The 16673-nt window shown below is 32.8% G+C and overlaps 1 protein-coding gene and 1 long non-coding RNA gene across 3 annotated transcripts; one reads left to right on the top strand and one right to left on the bottom strand.

Annotated features, from left to right (window-relative positions):
- Nucleotides 1–4087: 4087 nt before the first annotated feature.
- On the bottom strand, nucleotides 4088–4715 carry LOC148570158 (uncharacterized). Its single transcript, XR_015907515.1, has 3 exons — nucleotides 4517–4715; nucleotides 4312–4427; nucleotides 4088–4226 (listed from the first exon to the last, which is right to left on the bottom strand). It is a non-coding gene; the product is annotated as an uncharacterized LOC148570158 (long non-coding RNA).
- Nucleotides 4716–10309: 5594 nt separating this feature from the next.
- On the top strand, nucleotides 10310–11995 carry LOC107630087 (NAC domain-containing protein 72). 2 transcript variants are annotated; one of them, XM_016333121.3, is made up of 3 exons: nucleotides 10310–10603; nucleotides 10685–10956; nucleotides 11048–11995. In XM_016333121.3, exons 1-3 carry the CDS (start codon nucleotides 10423–10425, stop codon nucleotides 11600–11602), a joined length of 1008 nt encoding a protein of 335 aa, XP_016188607.1. In that variant the 5' UTR covers nucleotides 10310–10422; the 3' UTR covers nucleotides 11603–11995. The 2 variants fall into 2 exon arrangements, with proteins under 2 accessions (XP_016188607.1, XP_016188606.1); XM_016333120.3 differs by having other exon boundaries at nucleotides 10336–10956.
- The last annotated feature ends 4678 nt before the right edge of the window (nucleotides 11996–16673 follow it).

The raw sequence follows: 16673 nt of genomic DNA, 5'->3' as shown, positions 1-16673 counted from the left end.
ATTATTATTATTATTAGAGTGAAGCCAAGAAGGCATTGTTCCACTTACAATATGGTAAATGGCGCATCCCATAACCTGGAAAATCTCAGATGCATATCTGAACATTATTGGCCGCAGAAACACACCCCACAATCCCACAACGGCCATAACTACCTCTGCTCCGAAACCCATCTCTATTTGCTCTTCTCTATTCGATTCTATGGATTTCTTGAGCTTCTTCCCTTTCTTCTTTTTGAAAAATCGTTACTTTCCCTGTAAATAAAGTGATGATTGTTTGGTAAGTGAAAGTGTATGTGAGACGTTTCATTAGACACTGTTTTGTAAAGGTGGGATCTTATTAATTCTTTCTCGAGCTTTTGTTCTTATCATTCATTTCATTTCTTGTACGGCCCTGTCCCTCCATTCCACAACTAACAGTCTTTATTCACACACTCACTTGTCTTATCCATCATTGCAAATTGTGTAATGTCACATGTAATATCCAATTATCCATAAATAAAAAATATATAAATGACTTATTAGTGGCTAAAAATTAAAATTGAACGTAGACAAGCATTTTTGTACCAAACATTATTACATTTGATTGGCTCTCATCTAGCTATTTGATATTCAACGCACGCCCATAGCAACTAGCAAGCATATAGCATATGACATTGGACTAAATTTTGTAATTTCTAAATTGACTTTGCATCAAGTTGACAATAAAGTAGCCCAACAAGTCAACAACCCCACTTGGCAACTAAAAGGATTCTATATAAAGACCCAAAAAAAAAAACGGAGAAAGAGGATCCTGTGACCTAGAGAATTAGGTTGGAGTAAAATTGAGTAATTATGTCGTTGTAGTTATTTTAAGATAAACTTTTTAATCAAATTTAGAATTAAAAAAAAAAAGGATTTTTTAAACCTTTAAAAAGTGATATTGCAAGTTTAGGTCCAGGACATCATTTAAAGAAAGGCAATGTAGATTGATCATCATAGGTTGAAAGTGGGTTCGATTGTGAGTGCGGGAATTTATAATTAAAGAATTAAAGACTATGTGTAAGTAAAGAGTAAATTCAAGCAACAAAAAGTAATGACATTTATTGAATCGGTTCCGCTACGTTACCAACAGCATATCTGCCAACTTCTGCCAACTCTTATTTATAATTGTGTTTTATGAAAGTGTGTTCGTGGATGTGTCTAATAAAAATGTCTTTTTTATAACTGTGTTTAATAGAAGTGTCTTTATAGATATATTTTCTGGATGTGTCTCTTTATATATGTATTTAAAATATATTAATTATTAGACACATCCACGAACATACTTCCATGAAACACAATTATAAATAAGAGTTGACAAAAGTTGGCAGATAATATGTTGGTACCCTATACTTTTCCTTATTGAATTAAAGGGATTACTTTTTGAATTGTTTATCCTTTTCACTTATCTTATGTCTAGAATTATTTATCATTTTCATTTACTTTATATCAACGAGAGAATAAATCGTTTTAATAAGTCAATCGAAAAATCAATGATAAGTCTATTGGAGTTTTTCATCAACTGGATTAAAAAGGTCTTACCCCATCGTCTATTAGTATTGTAGAAAGTTGGATAGAGTTATGTTAATCTAGCAAATTCAATTAAACTCAATCTTATCAATAAACGTACAACTGAGATGAAGTTGTTCTAATAAGGGTCGGTTCGAAAAGTTTGAAAAAGTAATTTTTTTTTTAATTTTTGACTTATAAAAAGTAGTAATATTAATGTTTGGTGTAATTTTTAAAATCAAATTTTAGTTTTTTAAAAAGCTATTTAGGAACTTAGAAAAATTGAAAAAAATGACTTCTCTTATAATATTACTATTTTTTTTTTCATATTTCTATAAAATAAATATTTTTAGAATTAAAAATTCAAATACAAAATAACTTATTTATAAGTTACTTTTAATATAACTATTTATTTTTAAGCTATTTTTTTTAAAGTAACTTAATTAAACTATTTATCCAAATTAGACATAAGTCACTAAAAATAATCAACAGTAAATTTATTAGAATTTTTCAACACAATTAACAAGGTTCTAACCCATCGTCCACTGGTATTATAAAAATTCAGATAGAGCTATATCAAATTTAAAACTAAAATTCAAAATTATCAAATTAACAAAAAAGATAAGAACAACTCAAATAAACATAAATTTAAATTTAAAAAAAATTAAAAATTCTAGATAAAAGAAAGGATTTTATTCTTTAGAAATCTAACCTAAAATATAAGAACTAATTTTAAAAAAACCTTATGAGGAAATAAAGTTTTGTATGAGTAGAAGGCAGTAAATGCAGAGACAAAACCATGGCTTATCAAAATACGTACACTTGCAAAATAAAAAGCTGTCCTGTTTTTTGGAATCTGGTAGAAACAACTCTCACAGTCCAACTTATAAAAGTCACTGTTAATTTCACACTAGCCAAAAATTTTTAAAATTCAAACTCAATAAACTAGACACACAAGAATTTTATTTGCAATTAGATTCAACTCAATATCACCTTATATTTGAAAATTGTGACTATCCAAAGTTACTGATATGAGAAACATATTTTATTTTATTTTATTTCTGCATAAAATTTCTATTATAAAATAATCATAATTCATAAACTACAACTCCAACAAATCTAAAGTTTTTGGACAATACACTAGATTAAATAATCTCTTATTTAAAATTGGTTCAAGGTTAAAATTCAATTTGAGGCAAGAACAATAACTCATACAAATTACTGGTTTAACAAATTCAATTATGCAGAATTTTATTTGTATTCAAATAACTCATTGACATAAATTGAAATATCAGTTACTCATATCATGCAATTCAAAAATAACAAATTTAAATGCAATTGAAAAGCTTGCATAAGTATAGAGCAAAACTCCTACCAATTTTGAGAAGCATATTTATATAAGAAGAATAGAACTTTAATTGACAGGGTCCAAAAAAGAAATGCAAACATATCCAATTCCTTCAATTGATTGACCTTGTGACATATTTAAGAAGCTCAGTATCCCTGCAACAAAATTAAAATTGAAAAACAAAAAATAAAATTATATATATGCTATAGAATGCAAATTATTATCATTCTAGTGCACAAATTATAGCTTAGGTCTAAGTTTGGATTGAAATTAAGGAAAAAAAATAGTGAGAAAATTAGTTACCTGCCGCCACTGTCATTGTCATTGTCATTGTCATTGTCATTGTCATTGTTACTACCACTATTTCTGCCAAAAAGGTATAAAACAGCTATACTCAAACAGCAACTAATGAATTACTAATGTGATAAAAACAACAATCAGATACTACAAGAAAAACGTTGAGTACCGTTGGATTTATCGTCAAATTCTACGATAGATTACCTACCCGAAAAATCATTTGGTTACTGGAAAAAATTTTCAACGGCAATGTTGGCGCCACAATATCTTGTTTCCCGCACTATTACCGTCGAATTATTCCCTCGATAAATCCGATGGTAATCTCGATTTTTTCTTAAATTATTGTGATGCAATTTTTTTTAATTTTAATTTAAATTTATTTTTCACACAGTCAGTGGTCAATTTATAAATAATAAAAAATAATTATATAATATTAAATATCAAATAAATTAAACTTCAAATAAATCAAATAAATACAATGAAATAGTAAAACAAAGCCCTAATCACTAAAGATCCTGGTAGTCGTCGTCATCGTTGTTTCCGTGGTACTATTGAGGCGATGGAGAAGATAGTGATGTTTGTGTCCACCAGTAGAGCTGATGTTAGCGGCGGTGCGCATCTGAACCTAGCACACCTCCATCTAAGCCTCCATCCGCTGAAACCGCTCCAGCTGCTCCCTCCACTCTAGCCTAAGGTCATCCATGTCCGTCACGCGTGTGAGGATCTCCTAATACTTCTCCCAAGTCTCGGTCAGCTCCTGAGCCTGGTCGTGAAGGCTTCAGGTGAGCTCCTGCACCTGCAGCCTCAAATTAATGCCTTCTTCGGGATTGACGGCACGACTGGTGGCAGAGGCGGACGATGGCCTCATCGTGGAGGTGTAGAGGCCACTGGCAAAGAACGACCCCAACCAGTATACGCATTTCTTGTACAACACTGAGGTGGTCTCGCGCCAAACCGCATTGGAATCGACGACTGAAGCAGCAGAGCCATTAGCGTCCTCCCCACTTTGTTGAGATTACTGAGTCGCGACCTCTAGTCTCCGCGTGTAGGACTCCTATGTAACACATGTTATTATGATTAGGACGATAGCTGTATAGTTAATCTCTAATTTTATATCACAAGATCAAATGTTTACTCACATAATGATCCTGAGACCGCTGATCAGCAAATCTCTCTTTATTCTCCTTCAAAGTGTGGGTGTACTTGAAGGTCTCTACCAATGTCGCATCACGCTCTAACGACTTCGACTACACATCTTGCATTGAAACAAGTGGTTAGGATGTCTCCTAATGATATGTCAAAGAATATAACGAAATTAATAACAAAATTAGACAAGTTACATACCAGTCTGGCCTTAGTCTTCATGAAAGTCTGTTTGTGAGGCGTCGATGCCTGAACCCTTCATCGGTCTCCTAGTAAACGTACAGAGCCTTCTTGATTTCCAAGCAGAGCCAGGTAGAGAGGTGGTCGTGCCTCTCACGTACACCCTCCAGCATTTGTTGCTGCCGCCTACCCATTCGATGGTCGTATATCTTTTTTATGAGGTCATTGTGCTCCTTGTCCCATATAAAGAGAAGATGCACAAAGAAACTCTAAAATTAGTTAATTAAAATATATTGTATCAAATAATATATTTTGCACAAAGATATAAACTAGTTAAGAAGGTTTGACTATATTAAATTAATTACCGCCTACTTCTGAAACCATCGCTCTTTGGTATCTAGGGATCTTTGTAGTTCGACCACGGATGGTCGTACATAATCTTGATGACGTTGGTAATCTTCTGAGTACATGCATTGTTGTTTGGCGCAAACCTATCAACAATTCATAAACAAACTAATATGGCAATATAAATTAAAACTTTAGAAGTAAATAACCATAATATATAGAGATTTTTTTTTGAAATTTTGGCAAGGTTTCATCTATAACTGGAATGCGCCACAAACTCTATCCATCATCAATTAACTTAAACAGTACCAAATATCAACAATCAATGAACAACAGGCAATAATCAGAACTTTCAGCAATTCAATAATCAGTATATATCAAACACTTTCAGCAACTCAAACCTACAACCCTAAATCCACTAAAACTAGACTCAACTATCAAGAATCACTAATCATGATATATCAATTACTTTTAGTAGTTCAAACCTACAATCCTAACTCCACTAAACTATAATCAGTAATCAAACACTTTCAGCATATAAAGTAGTACTTATCCTTTCAACTGGTTCACTTCCATGAGAGGATTTTGAGATTGTGGTGTCTGTCATTGGAGACGGCTCGACACATTGGCCTGCTGAGCAGATGGAGGTGGCGTTGTCGCCATAGACACATGGACGTAGTTGGGGTTAGAGACCATGATGAATGGCTGGTCCGATCCACCCACAACCTGTGACATCACCGGAGTAGTCAGAGTAGAAGGAGAGGATCTAGAATTTTCAGGGGTACCAGCAAAAACCTTCTACCACAACTACAACCACGACCTTGATCTACAACACCTCTACCTGTCGTCATGTCTGCAAAGAGCATACCAATTAAAAATGTCCTAAACATATTCATAAGATCATGTAAAATGCTTAATCAAAATAAATTACGTTAAACTTAGTTCAAAAATCAATTAAAGAAAACTAAATCAACAATAATCAGAAATTCAGAACAACAAATCAACCTTATAAATTATAATAACTAGTTCATAATAAATCAACAATAATCAAAACATGTTTTAATTAGATTCGAAATAAATCGAAACTAAATAAGGAGAAAAAATCAGAATATGTTCTAATTAAAATTGAAACTACATAAGTTCAGTTTCCTAAGTTCAGTATCCTAAATTCAGAATTAAATAAGAAACACAAATTCGCCAATGTTCTAAGTAAAATTGAAACTAAACAACTTTAGTACCCTAAATTCAAAATTTTAGAAGATCCTAAGTTTAAAACAAGTTTAGTACCCTAAGTTCAGAACTAAATAAGGAACACAAATTCGCCAATGTTCTAAGTAAAATTGAAACTAAACAAGTTCAGTACCCTAAATTCAGAACTAAATAAAAAATACAAATCTGCCAATGTTTTAACTGAAATTGAAACTACACAAGTTTAGTATCCTAAGTTCAAAATTTTAGAAAACCATAAGTTCAAAACAAGTTCATTACTCTAAGTTCAGAACTAAATAAGGAATACAAATCTACCAATATTCTAATTAAAATTAAAACTACACAAGTTCAATATCCTAAGTTTAGAATTTTAGAAAACTATAAGTTCAAAACAAGTTCAGTACCCTAAGTTCATAACTAATAAAGAACAAAAATCAAAACTTGTTCTAATTAAAATTAAAACAACCCTAAGTTCAGTACCCTAAGTTCAGAATTTTAGAAAATCTTAAATTCAAAACAAGTTCAGTATCCTAAGTTTAGAACTAAATAATCAACAATAGTCAGAAGTCTCAAAACAACAACTAAACCTAATAAATTATATCAACAAATCAAAATTTCAAAAAACCCTAACATTAGAAACATTTCCAGAAGAAGAGCACTAGAGGTGAGAAGAAAAAGTGGTGTAGGCGGCAGCAGTAGCAGCAGCAGTGTAGACGGCAGCAGAAGCAGCAATGTTGGTATATGGCAGAAGCAGTGACGTTGGCGACAGCAGCTCCTTCAGCGTCCGACAGCTACAACGGTGATGCCGAACGAGGAGTGGCTCTCGGAAAGGAGTGAGCTGCCGGGGAGATGAGGGGGGTAGAGAGAGAGTGTGAGAGGCAAGAGAGTTAGAGAGAGAAAGAGGGACGGATTCAAATGAGGAGGAAGAGGGTTTGCGCTTCAATTTTGAGTCATAGTTACTGTCGAAAAAATTCGATGGTAAGCTATTGCGAGTCACCAAAACGCATCGTTTCACTAGGTGAATTTACCGTCAGAATATCCGACCATAAAGGATGCGCTAATTTCTTTTTGTTTCCCTCCAATTATTACCGGCGAATTTACCATCGAAAACGTAAATTCGCTAGTAATTATTTAACCTTACGAATTCGACGTCTTTATTGTCAGTAAATTTACCACTATTCTACAATACTAAATCCAACGATAAATCTGACAGTACTCAATATTTTTTCTTGTAGTGATTAAAAGTAGGATAATTTGTTAATAAACCATAATTAATATACACATTTATATGATACCATATACATACCTTTGTATAGAAGAATAGCTGCTACAAACAGCAATGGAATGCAACAACCAACAACAGCGGCACAACCACAATCAGCAGCAGCGGCATGAATGCGATGAAGGATAAATCACAAGAAAGAACGGCAATCAAGGAAAGAATAGCAATCAAGGAAGAAGGAGCAATTAGCTTTACTCATGGAAGTGGGAGGCAAAAAGAAATGCGGATAGAAGATTATGCGCCTAAATTTTTTTTGGAAAAATTGATTTTAATTAGGAATTTTTGAAACTCTTATTATTTAAAATAAAAGCTGCGGTCAATAAATCTTTCTAAAAATGTAAAAATATCTTTATTTTTAAAATTTATTTGTAGGAATTTTTTAAAATTTTTATTAAAAACACTCCTACAAAAAAGTGTTTTTTTTTTGTAGTGTTAATAGTACATAAAAAGGTAAAATAAATATTTAATGTGAGAAAGTTTAGGAGATCAGTAATTTTTGTGTTTTATGGCTAGTATTGAACCATAAAAAAATGATTAATTTTTTACTATTTGATATAATCTCACACCATTAAAAATACTATTAATAATCAATTGATGGTTACAAAAAATAAAACTTACTGACTCTTTTAATAATAATATATTGAAACGAAAATGTTCCATTAATGTGCAGATGCTGCGACGACACTACGTTAGGTGCATGAAATCAATGTCTCTCCACGTAACATGATTATTGTGGCAACTTTTTCAGAACTCTAATCTTCCAAGTTTCTCGCAAAACCATTAAGCTCAAGCCATCTTGCACTCCAATCAAACACGTGGTATATATAAATAACTCTCATCACATCACAACCTCCAAAAATAACTAAAAAAATAGAACACTATCGATTATCCATATCCTACACTGAGCTGCCACTCCTATAATCTTCAACTTTTTCGTATTATTTCTCAACCATAAAGAAAAAAAGCTCAACTAAAAACAAAGAAAAATTAAACAAGCCTATTACGTAGTGTATACTTGTCAAAATACTAACACCACATGGCACACAAATACCACACTCCAAACCAATTTACTTAATGACAAATCCCTCCACACGTCCTTTTTTATTGGTGAGCATAATTCTCTATTTTATGCGTTATCTTTTCTTTCACATTTAGATTTTGACCGGCAGATGAGAACTACTTCACATACCAAAAGCCATGCGTGCCTCTGCCATTTTTTATATTATTATCAGTCAACCACACAACATACAATTATATGAACAAAATATTTAGATTTTAATTTTTATTATTTTATTTTTTAATATTCCAATATAAGGTACATAAAAAATGTGTTAAATACATACATAATTTTCAAATATTTTTTTATTTAATCACTTAAACTTTTAAAAAAAGATGAGTTACTTTATAGTATCTATACCTTTTTTTGAACCAATTGCATTTTTGTGATTTTTCTTTTCATTCTTATCTTAAATCTAAAGTTGTCCACGTTCACAAAAATCTAAAACGTCAACAATCAAGGTAGAACAGTTCAGTGAATCACACCACTTCATATTCTTGACCTTGACCAGCCACGTCTCCACCTTTCATTTATCGTGAAAATTACCTGAAAGCTTCAATGGCCACATCCACAATCAATACTTGTAAGCTTTCTCATAGAGGTTGAAGAGTGAAAGAAACGCCTAAGCAGCAACGCTAAGAAAGTAAAGAGCAAAAACGAAAATAAAAGGAGAAGAAGAAGACAAGGAAGTACATATTTCATGCACCACGTGTCACCCAATGGACCCTTCAAAACCGCACCACTGTTTTTTTTTCAGTGCCTCTATCTTTTCTATTTCCGTCGTCTCTTTTGTAATGAAAGTTTCAGATCCATCTTTAACCAATCATAAATCATGATAATATATTCCTATTTCAGATGATCTGTTATTTTGCCTAAACAACTTAGACCTAAAAGTGATAAAAAAAAAAAAAAAAGTAATTACCTCAGTGGTCTAATACCTTTATTTAAAATACAAAATTTTATTGAAAAACATAAATTTCACCAAGAAATAATTAATCATTTATCACGACTTCTAACGAGAGTTTTCTTCATTATTTTTTAATTAAAAAATGACAGTTTTAATAGCAATTTAATAATGGAAATTACATAAAAAAAATAACAAATAATTTGCAACAAAAGTATAAATTGATTATTAACATATTAATCGGTTATAATACGAAATGCTGTAAAGGAAATTAACTTTAGATTATCAATTAAACTTTATAAAATTCATGTGTATATCGTTTCCGAACTCAAAACGAAATGAATAATGCCACAAATATATATTGTGGACTGTCAATTTTGCAGTTGGGCACGTGTCCACCGTCCTCTGAAAAAACACACACGTGAAGAATGACATTGACCGGAATTTTTGAAAAAGAACAAAAGAACACACTCGCAGTAAAGGAAAAAAAGGAAAACAACTTAAGCAAACACATTTTTCTTTCTCACTTCTTCACAGACCACCACGTGTAAGCATTATCTGCATGACTCGCTCAATTTTTTATTATTACTTTATTAGTTTTCTTCTTGTGACGGTTATCTACATTGTACCTACTTCCAAAAAATCATATGACTTTTTCACATTAATTTGATAAATAAATCATACTTATAATTTCTTGATTATTATAACTCCATTTTATAGTTCATAAAAAATCTAGTTTATAGTTTATAGAATACACGCAATCAAAAAATTAGGCATGATTAATAAAGTACTAAAATTTAAAGTGCTTCATATCATATCATACTACAGTGTAAAACTATTCATTGAATCGAATCCGGCGCAGCCTAAGGACCGTACAAGAAGCAGATAAGGTTGTCCGCGTAGTGATCTTGCCAAACTGAAACGTGTCAGCTTCTCAGACGTCGATACTCTAGTGGGTCCCGCCACCCAATTCTTCGACTAAATGATTTCCCTTATTTTGTCTTCATCCTCTGTTCCTTTATAAATAACAGCCATCTCTTCCGTTTCATGAAGAAATAATAGAAAGCCCTTATAAAAATAAAAAACAGAGGAAGGAAAAGAGTTCAAGAAACCAAAAAAGTTTTAGCATAATGGGAGTTCCAGAGAAGGATCCTCTCTCTCAATTGAGCTTACCTCCTGGTTTTAGATTTTATCCCACAGATGAGGAGCTTCTTGTTCAGTACCTATGTCGCAAGGTTGCTGGCAACCATTTCTCACTTCCTATCATCGCGGAAATCGATTTGTATAAATTCGACCCTTGGATCCTCCCAGGTATATATTTGATAAGGGATAATGACATTATTTCTGTGATTGAGAGCAAGATGTTTATTTATTTGGTTTGTTTTTGTGCAGGTAAAGCAATATTTGGGGAGAAAGAATGGTACTTTTTCAGCCCCAGGGATAGAAAGTATCCGAACGGTTCGCGACCGAACAGGGTTGCTGGCTCTGGGTACTGGAAAGCCACAGGAACAGATAAAGTAATCACTACCGAAGGCAGAAAAGTTGGAATCAAGAAAGCACTTGTTTTCTACATTGGCAAAGCACCCAAAGGCACCAAAACAAACTGGATCATGCACGAGTACCGTCTCCTCAACGGTTCTCAAAAGAGCCTCGGCAGCACCAAGGTACAACATTATTCGATCACAAGTTTTATATATGATTTTAAAAAAATTATTTATTTGTCGCATTTGTTTTATGAATATTGGTGTTTTGCAGCTAGATGATTGGGTTTTGTGTCGGATATACAAGAAGAACTTGAGCTCATCGCAAAAAGTCAATATGCCAAGCTTTACGAGCAAAGAATGGAGCAATGGATCGTCGCCTTCTTCATCGTCTCACATCGACGACATGCTCGAATTGCCGGAGATCGACGACCGGTGCTTCGCCTTACCGCGGGTTAACTCACTGCAGCACGAAGAAAAGCTCACCCTTGGCGGCACAGGCAATAATTTCCCGGACTGGGTCAACTCGGGGGGTCTCGACTCGGTCCCTGAGTTTGGGAGCCAATCTCAGGGGATGACAAGTTACGATGGAAATGACCTATATGTCCCCTCCGCGTCACAGTTCTGCCACGTCAACACAATGGTTGTACCGGGTAACCCGACGGAGGAGGAAGTCCAGAGCGGCATCAGGACCCAGCGGATTGATGAGAATTTCGGGTTATTTCAACAGAATTCGAATGTATTCACCCACCGGTATTTGTCGAGTTCGGGTGACTCATTCGGATTCGGATACCCGAATCAGCAATTTGGATTCGGATTCAGAGAATGAAAAGATGTCATGCATTGTCATTGTCAAGGCCTTGTGGTTTTAGTGTAGGAAAGGGCAATTGTGTAAATAGCTGTTGGATTCTTTGGCTAACACTATATTATATGTGTAGTGGTAATTTGGTTTAATAGATTTTTCAAAAGTGGCAAAAGTGGGGAAAAAAATGCAGTTTTGATAAGTGCTAGGCACATTCGATGGTTCGATGTGAAACTAAGCAGAATAAACATAGTTCAAGTAATTGTGTGAAAGCATTCATAATTCTGAAAGTTTTTTAGAAATGTATATGCATTATTTGGCTACAATAGCTACCCAGGTTCACTCATCAGCAACCTGAATGAAAATGTACTAAAAAGGCATTAGCAATGTTTGGTTTAAGATATTTAAATTTTCTTCTCTTTTTTCGGATGTTATTTAATATTTATCATTTGTTCGTTAAGCGTAACGTTCATGCCTTCGTGACCACAACCTTATTGACAGCAAACAATGAGATATTGATATTATCTCAACATTATAATTCAAGTTGGTAAATATAATATCGCCCTCGTATTAATTGTCTATTTTAATTTGAAAACCTGCACATTTTTTGTGTTAGTCTATTTTAAATTATATTTGATTTTTGTTCATTATTAATACTCAAACTCAGATATTTTAGAGTTAAACCATTACAAGAGAGTACGGTAACTTGCGGTGGTTTTTTTGCCTATTAGCGGTGGTTTTGAACTCTTGCAAAGACGGTTTTAAACTCTCGCAAATCCAAATACTGGCAGTTGAGTGGACCACCTTGGTTATTAGCACATGGATTTGATTTTCGCGGCGGTTTTCAGCCATCATTAGTATAATCGTCGCTTAATTAGTATTTTACGGCATTGAATTTAGCGGCGGTACAAAACCGCCGCAGGATGCACGCGTCAAGTTTTGCACATGTTTACTGGCGGTTATTACGGCTATTTTTTCAAATTATGAACAGTTTTCGGCGATTTTAAAATGCTGCAATATGCAAGTGTCCGTTTTCGGCAGGTATAAACCGCCACAATTTAGGACAATTTTTTCTAATTTATGATTATTTTCGGTGTTTTTAAAACCGCTGCTAAATTCAATACAAAGTTAAAAAAATTTGGATTTTTCTTTAAAAATCGCAATTTTTTTTTAAATATTATAGGTATTTTTTACGCTTTTTTTATTTTTTTTTAAGATTTTAAATCTTAATATTTTCTGTCTATTGAATATAAACTTGTGACAAAAACAAAAAAATAAACTGCAAAATAAAATAATATATTTATAAAAATATCAATAAAGTAAATCTCTTACTAAAATTTGCATAGTCAAATTAATAAAAAAAATTTATTTCAAACCAAAATAATTCAAATCCTAATATTCTATTTTTCACTCTATCCTTCCACGAAATTCATCCCCGCAGCGATGTCTGGTGCCAGCTCCTCACGCTACTGTTGAAATAGATATCTTATATCACTCTCAATTGCCTGCCTCTTTTTCTTCTCTGTTGTTGCTTCATCCTCCATCGCCTTCCTTTTCAACTTCTCGGCTTCCAACTTTGGCTGTAGTTCAAACAGGTTCCTCTGGATCTCCTCTACTTGGACTCCATTGCTCGACGGATGTGAATTCGAATCGAAGAGTTGACTAGGAGTCGGTCCAAAATGCATGCCACGCACTCTATCCAATTTCTCTTTTCTAAAAACTTGAGCAAGCAAATTATTTTGAGACAACACTCTAGAAGACTCATCCTATTGCTCAATCTCATCAATTCTTTCCTACAGACATAAATCAACAAACAGAATTAATAATTATTGATTGGTCTATCTCATATCAAGAACATGCCAAATAGGATGATTAACTGCATGACTTTCAACTCAGTAAAATTACATTCAAGCAATACAACTCTATAAGAGTATTATAATTGCATGTATATTTTTTAATAAAGTGGATTTATCTGTCATCTATAAATTTAGAAATCTCTTTCTTTCTATATGTGCTATTTAAATACTTTATCACTTCCAAGAAACATAAATCAGCAAATATATGAATAGGCGCGCTAGAGCATACCAATACAGTAATACACTTTCAACCCAAAAAGTAGTATTTATACCAACTCCTCTTGCTTCATCATTGATATATGAACCATCTTTTCTTTTGTGCACTTTGGTCCATAACTCTCCTCTACCGACTCTCCTCCCTTATTGTTTCAACTGTAACAACATAGTTTATGCCATTACTGTATTCCACACATTTAAGAAAAATGTAGGTGTAGAGATAGTTCAAAGAGTGAATTCAAATGTAACTTACATCTTCTTCCCTCCGTCTTGCTAAACTTTTCGAGCCGCCAATGTGGGTATATTTTTGTTTCGATCGATTCATCGCATTTTTCCTGTACTTCTCCTGTTAGTCTATCAAAGTTAAAAGGCAATTAGAAACTAGTTTAAAATGACCCAATGTATGATAAATAGAATTTTTGTGTTACAAATGATATACTACATTTTACCCATGTCTCAGGTTTACTGCGATATCCAAGGAACCATCTTTAATGCTCTCTATTAATTCCTAGTGCGTGGTTCTCAATATTTTACTCAGCATTAATGTTGAGTTATAATAAGCATCATACAACCTCAGCCTTGTATCTTTCCAAGACTTTTTCATATTTTTCAAAATATTTTTTTTGATAGTTCCTTTACTATCCTCATCAAAGTGAAAAATTTGCTACAAAGATAAGTTCAATTTGTTAATAATTCTCAAACGAAGCAGATTTAATTTAACAATGCTATAAATTTTTATCTTTACACATTCGTTATAAACCTTGTCTTTAGTGGTAATCTTAGGCCAACTTTTTTCACAGTCCATCTTCATCTCCAATTGGTTGCCGTTTGCTGTTGAATTTGAGTATGATCCTTTTATCGTTAGGCCATTCCATAGCTTCCCTTACACTTAATTTTTCCTGCTTAATTATGCCATTAAAATCTATAAAAAATAAAATAACCTTATATATGTATTTGTTGTGGATAACATGCAAGAAAATTAATATATAATATAGAGTCTTAATCATGTTGAACAAGAGAAATTTCAATATATATGTTACCAATTATCTTAACATTCCAAAATTTCGTAGTCTTGCGTTTTTTGCGACTTTGAACTCCAGAAGCAATAAAGAGGTCGTCAACGTATTGATCAAGAGAATCTATCTCATTTGCATTAGCGACCAAGTTTTCATGGCCTGGCTCCGAGTTCTTGGCACTATTTGTGCTCGTCTATAGATAAGGCCTTGGTTCATTGTGGGGTGGACGGAACGGGTGTGAAGTTGCGGGGACACTATCATCACTGGCCGAGCAAATTTGGGAGTCATCGTGGTGGGAAGACGAAGTCGCAGACGTTCCCGTTTGAAGTTGCTGACATGCTGGTCCAAAATTTAATTTTTTCGTATAACGACCTTTTCTAGCCATCTTAAATTTCTGATACCAATATGCAAAAATAAATAAATAAATAAATAAATAAATAAACATCACATTCTCTCTAGCAATGTAGGTAGGTTATTTTTATACAAATTAACCAGAAATATACAATTTTACAATGCAACAACTTAACCAGAACAATACATAAAAATAGTTAGAAACAATTGCTTCTTATTACAATGTAAAGGTAACTTTGATTTGAACTAAGAAGGTCATCTAAAAATAGAGAATCTAGAAGTTAAATAGAGAATTTTTGAATCACTGTCTCACACATATAAATATTATACATAATTTACATATCACACAACATGAAAGTAAAGTTAGAAGTAACAGAATGAACATAATTACGCGATTATACAAATTATATAATATAGTGAACAATGCACCATAGAGACGAGTGCTTATCGAAGAAGAGAAAATAGGTTAGCAACAGCTCAAGACTGACGACGACGACAAATTCGGACTTGACGACGAGGTTAGAGACGACAAGGCGTCAAATAGCTCCTAAAGAACCAAAACGGTGACGCAAGGAGATAAGCAGCCTTTCAACGGCGAGAACTGAAAGAGGTGAGAATTGCGAAAAGTCAGACCTTTCTCACGTGAGGACTTCAACGGCTAGAGGTTATAAGAGTCACGCCTGGGAGTTAGGGTCAATTTGGATTTGATGTGAGGGAGAAAGAGGATTTAGGCACCACTTATATTTTTTCACTTTTTAAAATTGCAATTTGTTAATGTTTATTATTGGTGCTAATAATAATAATAATAATAATAATAATAATAATAATAATAATGGACACCGGCGCATGGCATCAATAATCAGTATGGGTTAATAATAATAATATTATTATTATGAAGTATAAAAATATAACAAAAGCGAAGGTTATAAATAACATTTTTATTTTTGAAAAAAAATAATTGTGATATTTTTGTTATTAAAATTATGATAAGAGATATTTTGTGTGATATAATTTTTACATCAGAATAATGTATATCTTTTTTTAAAAGACATTTTTTTAATTGAAAAAAGATATTTTAGACGTATTAAATACATATAAAAGTGTTTTTATCTTATTATACTCAAATATAATTAACGCTTAAAAAAATCTTTCTATATCAGATATTTAAACATAAAATTACTAGATTTTTCAAAAAAATCTTTTAAAAATAGATAACTCAAAAAAATTACCTTTTCTTAATAGCAGGCCCCAATCAAGCGCCAATAATAACAGGATACCAATCATAAAAATAAGTAAATTTTGGGGGTAAATTATTTTAATAAGATCCAGCTTCAAGTACTATATTAATCCCTGGACCCTTTGTATCGTTGAGTCAACGAATGGAATGTTGAGTTAACTCTGACTTATCATGCTAGACACATGGTTAAATAACGTCTTTTCGTTTTAGCTCTTAAATAAGGCAAAAACGAGGTCATTTTGGAGAATGAAGGAAGATATAATAATTTGCACATCATATAAATTCTTTTTCTTCTCATTTTTGCCTTGTTTAAATGCCAAAACAAAATAACGTTAGCCATGTGTCTAACGTGGCAAGTCAGAATTAATTTGGCACCTAATTTGCTAATTCAGTACTAAAAATGGTCCAAGAATCAATATGGT

Source organism: Arachis ipaensis, chromosome B3, assembly GCF_059453495.1.
Source record: "Arachis ipaensis isolate K30076 ecotype BB chromosome B3, ASM5945349v1, whole genome shotgun sequence".
Lineage (NCBI taxonomy): Eukaryota > Viridiplantae > Streptophyta > Magnoliopsida > Fabales > Fabaceae > Arachis > Arachis ipaensis.
The sequence above is the reverse complement of the archived record's forward strand: the minus strand, read 5'-3'. Positions and strand labels throughout refer to the sequence as shown.

What these genes read in the sequence shown, in the direction of transcription:
- LOC107630087 (XM_016333120.3), top strand. Translation starts at nt 10,423, where the DNA reads ATGGGAGTTCCAGAGAAGGATCCTCTCTCTCAATTGAGCTTACCTCCT. An exon ending in AGAGCCTCGGCAGCACCAAG is followed by an intron (nt 10,957 to 11,047) that starts GTACAACATTAT and finishes GGTGTTTTGCAG; the next exon opens with CTAGATGATTGGGTTTTGTG.